General features: G+C 42.7%; 1 protein-coding gene across 1 annotated transcript in view; it reads left to right on the forward strand.

The window, feature by feature from the left end:
• TGFBR3 (transforming growth factor beta receptor 3) overlaps window positions 1-15758 on the forward strand; it is a 173763-nt gene that overhangs the window by 135738 nt on the left and 22267 nt on the right. Inside the window, exons 7-12 of the mRNA XM_063136429.1 lie at window positions 2193-2340; window positions 6227-6416; window positions 7071-7384; window positions 7991-8143; window positions 12015-12155; window positions 13612-13782. Of these exons, the coding sequence (XP_062992499.1) occupies window positions 2193-2340; window positions 6227-6416; window positions 7071-7384; window positions 7991-8143; window positions 12015-12155; window positions 13612-13782 (1117 nt within the window). The remainder of the gene's footprint in view (window positions 1-2192; window positions 2341-6226; window positions 6417-7070; window positions 7385-7990; window positions 8144-12014; window positions 12156-13611; window positions 13783-15758) is intronic.

Consider the following 15758-nt stretch of genomic DNA (forward strand, 5'->3'; position numbering starts at 1 on the left):
TATACCGCTTTCATAGTGCACTATCCTGCTTGGAGTAGATTAGGCCTTGGACTAGACAGCCCTTTAAAGAGAGGAAACCGTCAAACAGAAGACTGTCCTGTGCCAGCTCTCCAAAACAGAGGACTGGCCTCTGTAAAGTAGGACAGCTGGCCACCCTGCATGATTTTCAGGAATAGAGTAAGCGCCATGGGTGGGCATTCCAAATTTGGCTCAAAGTTTAACTTAGAGAATAGATCCATTTGCTTGTGCCTTAAGCTTCCATTATCCTATTAAGCAGTAGGCTAATAACTTCATGATATTGGTAACTATGGTAAAAAATAATTATCGCATGGGATGTTGAAAATATTCCATTTCTTGTCACTTTCCAAATATGTTTTATTTGTTTTTACACGTTTCCCAATAAGGTCAGAAGTAAAGGCCTAGAGGAAAAGCTTGGGGAGTAGTAATAGTTGTCCTCAGTAGTTTAATGTTGGTGATCTATACAGCTAGATTTACATATGCAAACATGGGGAGAAAAACAACCAATGGGGTAAATGAGGGGAAAAACAACATATTTATTTCTTTTAGTTGAGGACGCTTACTCCTGTCCTCGCCACATAGTGAAATGTTTTGAGAATCCATTAAAAGCTATGAGGAGGGCAGCTGTTGTATTTGTAACTACAAAGAACTGCCTGGATTGCAGATGGTCTCTATGCTAAGTGTTTGCCCTTTGAATCAAAGATGAAGGCAAGCAAAACTAAGAGAGAGGTGACCTAAACTGGATGAAAAGACTTGTGTGTTCTCTATGAGTGCTTCTCAAACACCTTTGGAAGTGGATTAAAATGTGGCATTATATTTAGGACCTCTTACTAGACCTTGCTTTGTTTTCTTTTAGTTCTGCAACACTGCAAAATCCCAAGAACAAAAGGTTCCAGGGAGGGGGTGGGGAGTCCTATTTGAGCTATCCTATATGATATTTGTCCTATCATCAAATACAAATGAGCTTGCATGTTCTTCTCTCTCCTTTTATCCTATAAATCTAGATTGTACTCATCGATTTCACATCTGTCAATATGTGAAAAGTTGTGGGGTGGGTCTCACTTTTTGGTGTATATTGTAATGCTCTGATATTGGCTGAGTTCGGACGACACGCTAGTCAACTGGGGGGGGGGAATAATAGGAACAGAATGGGAATAATAGGAACTGTTGATTAGTGTGTCATCCAAACTCAGCCATTGAAGAGGTGGTGTGGCGATCCCTCTGGCTGGGCTTGGCTGAGCAGCCCTTATGTCACAGAGGGATAGTGCCTGCAGAAGAGTCCCTTGCCGCCATTGGTGGAGCTGGTCGGAGCCCAGAGAAGGGCAGAACGGCCTGTGGAATAAGCGGTAAAATCAGCAGAGGCCTAAAAACAGGAAGAGGCGGGCACCTGATGAGGCAGCAAAGAGCAGCCCATTCAGTTGGAAGGGGCTACTCTGAAGTAATGAAGGGGACAGAAGGATACTGAGAAGAGGAAGAAAACTGGAAGAGAGAACAGGTGGAAGGGTGAACTACTCACAATCAAGAGCTAAAGAGTGAGGAATCACAACCTGATTTAAAGCAGCCAGCAAAATCTTTGACAGCTGCCCTTTAGAATACCTATATATCACTTAGAATTTGAAATAAAGCCACAGTAAGTCGACATGTGCAAGTATCCTAGCAAATAGACTTTCCAAAGCTCAGCAGGCAGATGCATTTCTCCAGCTTATTATTTAACTCTTCTTCCATGGTGATCTTGCCAAGTTGTTATTTTGAGATGTGATAAGGTGACATTTGCTTCAAAGGAATGAAATCAATTAAATATACATCTAAAATTTGCAGTGTAGAAATGGGAAAACATTGCACGCGCGTGCGCTCACACACAGCAAGTTCTAAGTGGTTTTCTTTAACCCACACCAAAACGGAGAGAATGAGTGGCCAGCAACCTTTAAACGAGAAAGGAAAGCTGTTGGGCAGTAATTATTAGCCAAAAAAACAATTTGTTTCCATTGTTATGTAAAATTGTTTTAGCATGTGTGGCGTAATAGTCTGTTTTGCACATGTTGTACTGTCTGGGATAAACTCCAGCATTTTAATCAGCTGGCCAGACACTGGAAACATGATGGATTGGAAGGAGGTTGATAGCTGAAAATTTCTGGCATGCTGGCTCTCACTCTGCCTTTATTTTCCACATTCAGTGCTTTCCAGGTGGATATCATCATTGACATTCGACCATCTCGGCCAGACACCACACTTGTCAGGGATCTTGTACTTATCCTGAAGTGCGAAATGCGTGTCAATTGGGTCATCAAGTCACATGACGTGAAGGGGAAACTGGAAGCGATTGTAAGTAGATACGGCACTACTACTTCTTTTGGAGGAGGCACAGTGCTGTTAACAGCTTACGCTTTTATGTGAACAAGTGAGCACATGATAACAAACATCAGTCTGAATTGTGTCCTCCTCTTTTGCTAACATTTCTGGCTGTTAGTCCCCCCCCCCTCCTGGCGACTGAGTGATGAGCGACTCAGTTCGTTAGGGGGTGTTGTGTCACTGAATCCCCCTCATTTCTGAATCTTTCCCATCCCTGAGAGACATATTGCCTGCTGCAGATAAAGACTTGATAGCTCTTTTTTAACACCTCACTGACGAAATAGCCAAGGCTTTTTAAAGAAAATGCCCAGAGGGATTGGAAGCAGAGGATTCCCTTTATGTAAGTCTCCTCTATGAGTTCCAGCTACACAATCATAGAGGCCAAAGGGACTAGATGACCATGCAAGTCTCCCCATGCACATGTAAATACAGCCAATTCATAAATGAGTGTGCCACAACCATTCAGTAGAAGTGTTGCAGTAATCCTATACCAGAAATCCTGGCCTATCTAAAATCTACACTGAGTGAACTAGGAGAGCAGCTAGACTTAAATCAGGCTCCCCCATTGACATCCCTTAGAGCATCTTGTGTTGGATGGAGAAGGGACAACTCAGAATTAGCTTTTAACATGTTACATGCTGGATATGATTGGCCCATGGCTAGATTTGGTTAAATGTTGTTGGCCAATGGGCAGATGTACACGTTGCATAGTCAATAGGTTTCTTGGAGCTGGAAGTAGCTCTGAACAAAGGGTCATCATACCTAAGTGGGGGGAAATCCTCCTATCCCATCATCTTACAATAACTGTATATTTACTTGTATGCAACCAAGTGCTGGTATGTGATCAACCATTTTTGAGATACTGCTTGGATGTGTTGCTAAACGGCAGCGTTGCCTTCGTGGCCTGTTTATGGGCTTCTTATGGATCGCTATTGAAATGAGCTATTAGACCAGATGTTGGGTTTGTTCCAGCAAGGCTTTTCTTATATTCTTATTTGCTTGAACCAGTTTCACTCTGTACAATTTTCCTAAAGTTTTTTCATTCAGTGCAAATTGTGGTGTTTGTGCAAGGCATTATTATGAAGGCGAGAGGAAATGCTAAAAATTGGGTTGCCTCTAAACAAAATTGAGGGGTTTATTTGGCATAGTGGTGATTTGGATGTGCAGAATCATAGAAGGTAATACAGATAGGTTGGTCCATTTTTGTGAATCTTTGAAGGAGACTGTAATCCTTACTCTCTGAAAGACAGAGGCTGCAATCTTAAGCATACTCACTAGAGAGTGAACACACCAGGATTTCCAAGTAAACATACAGAGGATTGCACTGCAGGGCTGCAATCCTTTTCACATTTACCTGGGAGTAAGCACCTTTGAGTGCAGTTGGACTCACTTCCAAGTAAATGTACATAAGGTTGTGCTATTAATCACATGCAACCCATACATAAACAATGTTTCTGCATAGAAAATATACACCTGAAGCAACCCTGAACCAATGGCCAAAGCAAAGGACTTGCTGTAATGCCTACTTCTGAGGCTTAGGAAGAAAATGTTAGTTTATCCATCCCAGCCGTAGTAGGGCTAAGGTGAATTTAGATTTGAGAACTACCCTTTCCCTTCCAAATTTGTTTTCTTAAAGCATGACCACCTACCAAGTGGGAGATATTTTTTTTAAAAAAAGTAAAATCCTATACATGCTTCAGAGTAAACTTCATTTAACCAGTAGGGAAATCAATTTCTAGTTTGGGATCGTATTTTTATTTCAGACACACAAGTCCAAAAATATGCCCTAATATAAGTGCAAGAGCACAAACAGAGGTCATATAGTGCAAAGAGGTAAACAACCCTTTGAAACTGGCAAGTTCCAGTTATGACAATAATCTTCTGGAAAAAATATATTTGTTCAGCTGTTTTATCTAACATTAAAAAGAGCGTGAGGGAGAACAGGAAATCCTGCAAAATTTAAGGATCGTAGCAATCTCAATCAGTCCGAACTCGCCTGCTTATTTGAAACATGTGTAAAAAATTGTATCCAGATTTGAGTCCGCCGAAGAGATCATCTTTTGGGCAGAAGCTGAAAAGGCAGGCACAGCTCAAGAGGAAGAGATCATCCTCCCCTCGGAATGGGATTTGCTAGTACTAACAATAGCCTTTTTGTTAATGGAACTCCTTTCAGTACCACCTGGTTCACAGAGAGAGAGAGATTGGTATGTTCTATAGGAGAACCAAAGGCCCTTTCAAACAAGGATTTTGAAAGATTCCATTTCTTTAGCTCAGTCTTGAATTCATAGTGCTAACTTTCATTCTTAAGAACGACGACGTGGTGTTTCCCCCCCCCCCCCAGTCCTCAAAGGATTAGGGATTGCCTTTTGAGTGCTCTTTATTTTTTGGTTTGCCCCCTGTCCTGATTTCAGAAGGCATTTTGGCCATGAAAAAGGTATATTTTCTCTGCAAATTTTACGTGCTGCAGCGGTCTTCCATATTCATCCCCCATACGGTAGGATGACTGTTGACCATATGCTGGGAAATATTGACATGGGAATGTGGCAAGTGTAGGCACAGTGACTCATTCAGTGGTTGCCCTGTTTTGGTTGGCCCTTTCACATTACTGCACCATACAGAGATATTGTATATTGACAACTTACACTAATGTTGTGCAAATAACTTCACTGAACTGAAGCTAGTGAGCCTTTTAGTGGTGCTGTGAAGCTTTCCCATAGAGTCCTAGCCAAACACCAGGCTTTATCTCGGTCACTTCATTCCAAGCTTTTTCTTTTTCTTTTTCTGAGCAAGTGTGCTTGAAAAAGGACTTGCTCTCTCAGCCCAAAATATCTCCTATTGCTTGTCTCGCTTACTCTGTTCCTCTCACAGTGCATAACAATGAAGTGCTTCTCTTCATGGCATGATTATTCCCAATGGTGTACTGGTAAATTTTGATGTGCAGGCACTTATCTGACAGGTCTCATAACCACACACCTGAAGAGAGTCCAAAATGTAGGCAGCTGTGTGGATCCTTATCTATACATGTGGTGGAGGCTGGTGGCTCCGATATCAGGGGGGCAGTGAATCTGTTGCAGGTTTCAGTCAGAACCATCCACTCCTTTAGAGTTCTGACTGAAAGTCGGAGCATTTTCACCGCCCCACTGATGTCAGAGCCACCAGCTTCCACTATATACATATAAGTGTGCATCCACCTGTGTGCCCACCTGTATGTACACACACACAGAGAGAGAGAGGGAGAGAGAGAGAGGCTTTCCCCCACAACCCTGCCCAAAGAGCATTATCCTTCTGGAATTTTTGTTGCTTATCTGAAAATCTTTGCGTTGACAAGCAAAGAGGAAAATTGGTTTCTTGTATTTTGATACAAAGCTCTGGGTCTGAAAGAAAGCCTGAGGATAACGTGCAAACCACCAGTAAACCTTTCAGAGTTCTATAGTGGGAAATATTTGGCCACATCAATGACAAGCAAATTTAGAAACAAAGTGGAATGTTTAGTAAAAACGAAGCAGGTATTATGGGCGACGAAATCAGTCTCAGAAATCAAAGTGACGCCAGAATAGCATGAAAGTGGTATTTATTTATTTATTTATTTATTTATTGCATTTTTATACCGCCAAATAGCCGAAGCTCCCTGGGCAGTTCACAAAAACTTAAGACCATTCAAAGTATAAAACAAACAGTATAAAATGCTCAAGGGGAAAAAAAGTTGCTTTTCCTCACATTTTAATTTTTACCACAAAAGAGGAAAAACATTAGGATGATCAAATGTAACATCTGCCTAAAAAAAAAAAAAAAAGGTCTTGCAAGACTAGGAAAACCGCTGTGTAGAATCCTAATGTTTTTTTGTCTCCTTTATGCACAGGCAGCAAACAGTGTTGGCTTTGGAAAAGAAACTGAACGTTCTATGATGATGACTAAAACCATATTATCTGATATCCCCTCCTCTCATGAGAGTCTGATCACATGGGCTTATTCCCGTGGCTATCATCCAGTTACCTCTTATACAAAAGCACGCATTGCTAATCGATTTCACCTACGGCTCGAGGACACTGGTAAGGAAGAAGGTTGGTTTATATCAAGTACAACAACATTCTTGAGCTCTCCTCGCCCAGTTTCCAGGAGTCTTGGATTTATCAGACTTGTGGCAGTTTTCATGAGAGAGACATTTTTGCTCTAGGGGACACTAGTTGGGAATGTTACGTCAGTGAGATGAACGTGTTAACCTTGCACGTTCTAATTTTTAAAAAGTCCAGTGGCTTTCAACTAGGGATGTTGAGACATCTGTGATTTTTGTGCCTGGGGTACAACCTCCTGCTTCCTAGGTAACTGCAAATAATTATCTTAGGGGCTAAATATATATTAATTTTAATTATTTGTTACATTTACATTCCGTCTTTCCTCCAAGGAGCCCAAGGCAGCATAGATGATTCTCCTCTTCTCCATTTCATCCTCACAACAACCCTGCGAAGTAGGTTAGGCTGAGCTTCAGTGACTGGTCCCAAAGTCACCCAGTGAGCTTCATGGCCGAGTGGGGATTAGAACCAAGGTCTCCTGAGAGCCAGTCCACGCCACTGCACCACACTGACTCTCAGCTTGGGAAGATTTTCAGGGGAGGCGGGGGGAAGCATGGGGCAAAAGGGACAGCCCTAACTCTAAAGAAATTGGAGGGAGCAATTTAATGTTTCCAAATTCCTGTCTTTCTCTAGAAGAAATGAATGATGAGGAGGACCACTTCCTTCCACCAGAGCTGCAGGAACTGTTGCGTGGGGTCAGCCCACTGTCCCCTCCAATCCCACCCTTGGGTGGTGGAGACGTCCATTTTGACTTCCTCCCTGACGATCACGAAGGAGCGCTGCCATCAACTGATACCATGGACACGATCATGGCCAATCATGGCTTTGACAAGCTCCTTACAAAAGTTACGGAACCAGAAGAAGTGCAGGGGAGCGTTGATGTTGCCCTGTCAGTAAAATGTGATGACACATCAATGACTGTCGCTGTAGCAAAAGACTCCCTGGAGGTTGGTACGGTGTCTTTATTTCATATTAGAGTAAATTAGGGTAGAATAATTTGAATGTTGAATAAACGGTGGAGTGTGCTGCGTATGAGAAAAACAGCGACAATCCCACATAGGGATAGCTGGGAAATTTGTTATGTCTGAATTTACCAGATTTACACCTGCTGAACCAAACTTGCACACCAAAATTCACACTTTCCCAAATTTTGCAGTACAGTTCTCTACTCAAAAAAATCTGCATATCAGGAGGAAATCCACATATACTACAGAAATGTGCACACAGAAATGACCATAATATTGAAAATAATGCAGAGGTTCTCACACCTCTGGCCTGATTCTAAACAGTAGCATGTGGAGACTGGGCTCACATTTCCCTCTCATTCCCCATCCTCACTTATCTTCTTGATTACCAGCCTGCCTGTTTCCTGGCCTGGTTACTAGCTTGCATTCCTGACAGCATGTTAATTGGATACTAAATTTCACAAGATGGACAGTACAACTGCTTAGTAGTAAGCTTTTTAAAAAAACCCCAAAAAACCCACCATTGTCATATAGAGCCCTGATTGTAGCTATGGATATAATTTTGCTTTGTGTTCTCTTACTACTTAGGCTAGTGGCTACATTGGGGCGCAACTCTCTCTGCTGGATCCTAAATGCCGAGCTAAAGCAAACAGGACCCATTTTATCTTGGAGTCATCGCTGCATGATTGTGGGACTCAACAGATAGTCTACCCCTTTGATAACGTTGTATATCTGAATTCTGTAAGTTTCTTAAAGGAAAAAGGGTTGTTTGGGGGCCTGTATCATGTGTTATAATCCAATATTGTCCTGGTTCGCACTTTAACTATAGGTTAAAGAACCCATTATTAGTTGTGGCTGCCTCCCACCCGCTCACTGCTTCTGCTTTTGTAAACAATCCAGGGACACCCCGATTCCTGGGTTGTTTGTCAAGATTTGCAAACCTAAAACTCTGGGTTTTTGACGGGGAAGCAACCCAGAATTTTAACCCATGGTTTCTTGTTGGGTTGAAACTGTGGGGTCTTTCCTCCTCCACAACTCAGAATTCCAGATTCGCATGTCAAGATGAACAACCCAGGAATGGGACTTTTCCTAGGTTGTTTACAAAAGTGGAAATGAAGTGGAAGCAGTAAGCAGGTGGGAGGCAGTGCACTCACTCAGTCCTGACAACCAATAATGGGTTGTCATTATGTGGTCACTGTTTTTCTGATGTTTATTTATTTATTGGACCTGATGGGATAGTAGGTTTGCAGCAAGATGTCCCAGTCATTTCACATATATCGGTGCAATACTCTCAGGCATAGTCCATGAGTCACGGCTGCTCCCTGTTTCTACTTTGGGGGTATGACGCGTTCCTCAGAGCCTGGAAATCACTAAATGCATCCCATCAGGCAGTGCAATAAATGGAAGCGTATTGAAAAGATGGTCCACCTGGTGCATCTCCTTCCACCGCCCCAGAAGAGGAGTTCCCTCCTGACATAAATCTATGCCAAGACGTTGAGTGGGCTGTACAGGCTGTGCAACACATAGCAAGAATGCTTTCCAGTTGAATTGCAGTGAATCAAACACCTTTAAAGCATTTTTAGTGGATTAATGCAACCTTCCACCCACATCTGAGCCAATCTCTCAACATCCCCTCTCACCACCCACACCAGTGCTCCTCCTGTCCTCATTTCCAGACCACAGGGACAGAACTAGAACTCTCTGCCCTGCCTTCTCTCAGCTCTTAGAATATCCGGGGAGCCAGGGGGGCAGGGAGCAGTTGACATTAGTGCTGCTGAGCCCTCTGCTCTTCAGGGCTAGTGATGGCTGCTTCATTTCTCTTTCCCAGACCTAACGGCAAAAGTCTTTCAAGGGCAAACTAGATGCCATGCGGGACTAGTCTCCTGACCACCACCACCTCCGCCTCTTCCTCCTGTACTGAAATGCAGTTGCAGGGGGCTACAAATCTGATAAGAAATGCAGGAGGAGGGGGGAGAGCACTTAACCCTTTCCCTACAGTCTCTTGTTCTAATAAAAATTACTCCTGCCAAATGGCCCTTTGTGTTTAGAACTGAACCCTATTTAACACAGTGTTCCTTTACGGAGGCAGCATGTGGGGAATGTTCCCAACCACGGTGCCCCCTTCAGAGCAGAGGTCTCTCCTAAATAGAGCTATGTTAGGAAGGTTGCCCCTTGAGGTTGTATGCTCTCCCCTTTGCTGCGTACACATAGGAGGCTACACATGCACCTCTTCCTGCCTAGTTGGCTGGAGGAAATTCTTAAGATCAGGAGACTGGTTATTTGCAACCTTGCATTGATCTCAAATCTAGTGCTGCTTAGGGTTGAACTATACATTAGAAGAAACACCGGCTGTTGTTGCTCCATATCTCTTTGCCCTCACTTCGTTGTAATGCGTAATTACACTTTGTGTTGTATAGTTTCGTATGCCTCCTTGTGCTCACTACAAACCAATGATAAAAGGCAGGAATGGGGAAATGTATAATGTGGCAATGTCAGATCATGCATTGTGTTGTGGTACACATCTCAAGCAAGAGATGGCAAAGATACTCAGAGCTGTCTGTCATAACCTATTTATGAGTTTGAACCTGGTACATCAACCTGGCAGCTCTCAAATAAGTTTTTATTGTAAAGGAAAATGTTTGTCTGTACTTTTGTTCAGGAGTACTTAGCAAGGGAACCTAGTTTTATGAAGTACATTTTACAGTGGAACAGTTTACCATCAGAGGTTGTGGGTTCTCCATCTCTGGAGGTTTTTAAGAAGAGGCTGGACAGCCACCTCTCATGGATGTTTTAATTGGTTTTCCTGCACATTGGCAAAGGTTTGGACTCGATGATCTTTCCCTTCCAACTCAACAATTCTGTGATTCTACATTTAAGATAAGTTTAGCAGCTGAACTTTGAATCCAAGTGTAGGATCTGATTTTCAAAGCGGCTATGCAAGCAATAGAATTTTATCTTCAGCACTACCTCAGCATTTTCACTGTGATCTTGAGTAGACGTTGGCCAGCTCTGGTTAAACAGGCAGAGGCATCTCTTGGCTTCTGAAATTTCAGTGCATGGTGGCAATTTTGGCAAATATACAAGAACTTGTTGTCCAACTCAAATATAGCTAAGGCAACCTGATCAGACAGAGCTAGATCCAATATTCTTTTTTAAAAAACAAACAAACCAAAAAATCCTCCAAAAACCCTTTCTTGGCCAGACCTTCTGGCTGTTGATCCAGAGATATACCCAACCAAAACCATGGATCAACAGGCTATGGAAAAATACACATCTGGATCTCAACTCAGCAGTTGGCCCACCGTCTTTAATGGTGGGGTTAACCCAAAACTTGCCAATAGTTATCTCTTACTCAAGATCCAAAGCACAGATATTTCTGAGTACTGAAGCTCAGGCCAGTTTCGTCAAAGCTGATAGAGAAATGCCTGAAAGTAACTGTCTGAAAATAGCAACCGCTTGAAAACATTAGAGTACTCTTTTGGAGAGCAAGCATCCAACATCTGAGCAAACAAAGATGAAATTGAGTTAAGGAAAAGCTGAACAGTCAGGAAATGCAGAGGAGTGGGGTATGTGGAGAATGTTTGCATACAAAAATAAGGCAGCCCAGTGGAGGAGTTATAGTAGCGGAGTTAAAAGAATCATAGTTGCAGGAGTGGCGGGGGGGGGAGTTGAATGGATACAGGAGTGAGGAGAAAAATGAGAAAAGTAAGTAAGTTAAAGTAGAAAAGGCGATTGCAAATATCTGTACCTTTAAAAAAGAGACCAAATAAGCAGAAAGTAAAAACTCTTTACCAATTGTTATTTTATATCTATTACTGAAAAGTGTTGCAAGTCCAGCCCAGTGAGCCATTATTTTTTAACAGTGCTGAATATATCGCTTTACCAGAAGCAACGATAGAGTTTCTGGTATATTCATCTTCATACCAATGCCCAGGCTGTTTTTTTGGCCTGTACAATAGTTTTATTACTCAACTTGACTCCAGGTTTGGAAACAAGCTGAAGACATTTCCTCACACTTGCTAAGCTTGCCTTTAGAGAGCCAGTAGGGAGTGGTGAATAGAGGAGTTCAAATCCCTGCTACAAAAGACACTGGTAACCTTAAACAAGATACCATAGAGTTTGACGTCATGCTAAACCATGGTTTAGGGCTACAAACACAAAGGAGCTCAAGTGAAGCCACATTCTCCCCCTCCCTTGCATTCAATTTCACTTTGCCCAATTCCTGGCTTGTTGTTACATGCAAAGAAGGAATCTTGGTTTAAAATAAACTCCAGCTTAAACTTATTACATTCTTCAATAAACCAACTACAAATCCTGGGTTATTTAGATGGCTTCCTTGGTAAACTAGAGTTAAATTGTGTTTTACATGCGAACGCAGCCACCATTTCAGTCTAATTTCCTTCACAGAATGGCTGTGAGGATAAGAAGGAATGAGCCACCTTCAAAGGGCTGGATAAAATGGAATAAACAGTAATCGGTGTAAGGATGCTCTGATGGCATTAGATGTTCCCCATCTGCAACTTTTCTTGGTGCATATTTCTGACCATTTGGGTTAAATGCTATGGAACTAGGACCCAAATAGAAAATACTTTTTTCCCTTCCTTTGTTAAAGATTGTTATTCAACTGTCATCACCAACTGAAGCCAGTGGCTGGGCGGTTGATTATGAAGACATGGAATCAGGGGATAACGGATTCCCTGGTGACACAGATGAAACAGAAATCACGTTTTCCAGTCGGCCTGAAATTGTGGTGGTATGTATCAATTTCCCATAGTCTGGCTACATAAAGAAAATGCGCTTGTGAAATTATTGTTCGTTAGAATTTTGATTCTGAGGTAAACTTTCCTTGTGATGTAGAGTGAAGCAAAAGTTTCCCTCTGATTCCAGGACAGTCTATGGCTCAGTTCAGACAACACGTTTCTCAATGGTGGTTTTAGAACTCCACGGTGGAGTTTTTACACCACCACTGAGAAATGTGTTGTTTGGCGGAAAAACTCCACCCCATGGTGATGTGGTGGTGTTTTTTTTTTAAATACTCCACGCTCAATATCCATGCTGTGCATTGGAGAGTTCCTGCACAACTGTTGTGTTGCATGTTGTGTGGAGGGCTCCATGGAGTTTTCTGTTGCGTTGACTTTTCCCACTGGGTACAGAGTTCCCTGGCAAGAGCAAGTGCCACTCTAAGAAAGCTGCTGGGATTGGGTTTTCCCCCCAGCAATAGCTGATGGGATACCATCGGAAGGACCGGGGGAGGAGAGACAGTGGAGGAACTGTCAATCAAATGTCACAATGGATTTTATTCAATTCCACGGTAGCCCACAGTCACACAATGGTGGAGTTAGAACATATTGTGTGAGGAGTACCTCCTAAAAACTCAACCATTGAGTGGAGTTTTCAGACTGCGTTGACTAATATGTTGTCTGAATTGAGCCTATGTCTCCTTTGCAACTGAAGCTGGGGTGTCCACCATTTACCTCCTTTTCAAAGCATTATGAGAGGCTTTCTGCCCAATCCTTCAGATTTATAAATGCTGGGGAACAATAGTATGAACATCGCAATATTTCTCCATGAGCTTTTTGTTTCCCTAGTCCCCCACCCCAGCCAAGAACCTTAGATCCCCAGCCAGCATGGCTAATGGTCAGGGGTTATGGGAGTTGTAGTCTAAAACAGTCAGTTTGCCTACATCTGCCTCAGGGCATGCCATGACCCAATATTGCTTTTTTCTATCCTTCCCTAATCTACTCATTGTTGGGCTAAGAATGTAAACAAGCACGACCACATCTTTCTGATTTGCTGTGTGTACATGTAGGGTTGATGGAGTGGTTTACTTGATACAGAGGGCTTCACCATGAAAGATTCTCAAAGTTGCTGCTTTAGAAAGGTCAGAAGATTGTTTGGAGGGGGCGATCAGTGTGTACGAGCCATGGGCAAGCTACACAGACAAGCCGGATGGGAGGGGGGAAATCAGTTCTGAGTCAAGGAATAGATGAGTCCAGAGCAAATACTTGATTTTTTCATTAATGAAATGTTTGTGAACCACAGATTTTTTTTAATTGAGATAAAAATAGATTGTGCTATACTCTGCTTTAATGTGATTATACATTGAGGTGGAACATTATCACCATTTCTCTTCCGCACCTCCAGTGATGTTATTCTTTTTTCTTTTTCTTGCTTATTTAAGTTAATTTGCCTTGTTTTGCCCATCCCAGTTCAACTGTACATTCCATCAACCGAAAGCGCCGAAGCCTCCTATGTACTGGCCACGTGAAACACACTTCGGCAATGTGACCTTTGGCATGGAACTTTACGAGACGGCCCTCTTCAATACCCCAACTCAAGGGTTCTTCTCTGTTGAAGAGAACGGCCAGATTTTTGTTGAGGTAACAAACTCTGACAGAAGTTGAAATCAATGAAATGTTTGCCAGGAACATGGAAGCTCAGCTAAGTCTGTTCTTGTCTGTCCTAAGATGGCACTGCAGTATCGCCTCAGGCAAAAAGATGTACTCTCTTGTGGTTTCTGAAAGGGGAAATTGTAGAGATCATGAGGAAGGGAATCCCTTTGTGGTGGAGACCAAAGGATCCTCTCAGCATGGGCAAGCCCAACACAAATATGTGTATCCCCCTCATCAAATCCTCAAGCAAGCAACGGTCATCGAAGATCGTTGGTGCTTTGGGCAAACACAATCAATCATTAGTACAAAGAGCTGACAGCAAAGAATAAGAATTCATTTTATGTAACAGTGTGACTTAATTCCACCTGCAAAAGAGAGATCTGAAAATAATAACCTATTGTTCGGGTTTCTCTCTCCTCTCCCCTCTTATAGACAAGGATGGATTGAGAGAGTGGTGTGTGTGTGTGTGTGTGTGTGTGTGTGTGTGTGTGTGTGTGAATGTGTGGGTGCACACACACATTCAAATACCTTATTTATTTATTTATTTATTTGATTGATTGATTGATTTATATACTGCCTTTCCAGCAAAAAATGGTGCTCAAGGTGGCCAACAATATGATGATGATTAAAACAAAAAATAATTAAAACAATACTAAAAATATATAATAAATTATAAGTGATGTGTACACACACACGCACACATATTTACTCTGCCCTTCCTCCCCTGAACTTAGATTGGATACACGGTTCTTCCCCTGTCATCTTATTTTATCCTCATAACAATCCTGTAAAATACGCCCATAGTGACTGATCAAGCCTCATGACGGTAGTGAAGACTGAACCTCTGGGGTGTATGTAATATTAGTCCTATTTAGAAAAGACCCATCGAAATGAATGGGACTTAATTTGAACGAATATTGGATTCAGACCAGGGTCTCCCTTGTCTCTCTGACACTAACCACTACACCACACTGGCTCTTTGGCTATTGAGCATTTCATGCTCTTGCCCTGGATTCTTGTACGAGATCCTGTATTTTCAGCTAAGGGAACTCCCACTAAGGATCTGCATCCGGATCAACTGGCAGGGGCAGTGTGGGAGAAGTAAGCAGGTGGAGTAAGTGTATTGTTGTCGTGGCTTTGATCTGCCATTTCAAGTAAAAAGGAAAGGAACCTCTCGTGCAAGCACTTGAGTCATTGCTGACTCCTTGAGGGACGCCTGCTTTCGCTGACGTTTTCTTGGCAGACTTTGTAGCGGGGTGGTTTGCCATTGCCTTCCCCAGTCGCAGTTACCTTTCCCCCAGTTAGCTGGGTACTCATTTTACCGACCTCGGAAGGCTGAGTCGAACTGAGCCGGCTGCCTGAGAACCAGCTACCACTGAGATCAAACTCAGGCCGTGGGGAGAGTTTCGGCTGCAGTAACTTCCGCTTACCACTCTGCGCCGCATGAGGCACCGCCATTTCAAGTACTGGACCAATAATGTGCTGCCAGAATATTCAAAGCCTCTAGAATAGCCAGGTGGCCTCCTTCATTTCCCACCTGTGGCTAAATAACCCCAGCTAGTCCCCATTTTTAGAGTGTTTAGATTTGCAAATACTCCAGGTGCACTGTAGAGTTTTCTCTATAGTGTACATGTTGCATGCATTTCCCTTTTGGAAGTGAAGGGAATAAAGTCATGATAAATTAAAGATCCAATGGCATTGCCATTTTTCCAAAGAAGGTATTGTAGATGAGGATCATAAGAACGCTGCTGGACCAGACCAAAAGCCTATCTAGTCAAGCATCCTGTTTCCCAAGATGCCCCTGAGAAGTCCACAAGCAGAACAAGAGGACAGTTGCCTTCTCCTACGTATGGCAACTAGCATTGAGAGGCATGCTGCCTCTAATCCTGGAGGTAGTTTTTAGCCATCATGGCTAGTAGCTATTGATAGCTCATTTCCCCATAAATTTGCCTAATCCCCTTTTA

Source organism: Elgaria multicarinata, chromosome 1 (genome assembly GCF_023053635.1).
Source record: "Elgaria multicarinata webbii isolate HBS135686 ecotype San Diego chromosome 1, rElgMul1.1.pri, whole genome shotgun sequence".
Taxonomy (NCBI): domain Eukaryota; kingdom Metazoa; phylum Chordata; class Lepidosauria; order Squamata; family Anguidae; genus Elgaria; species Elgaria multicarinata.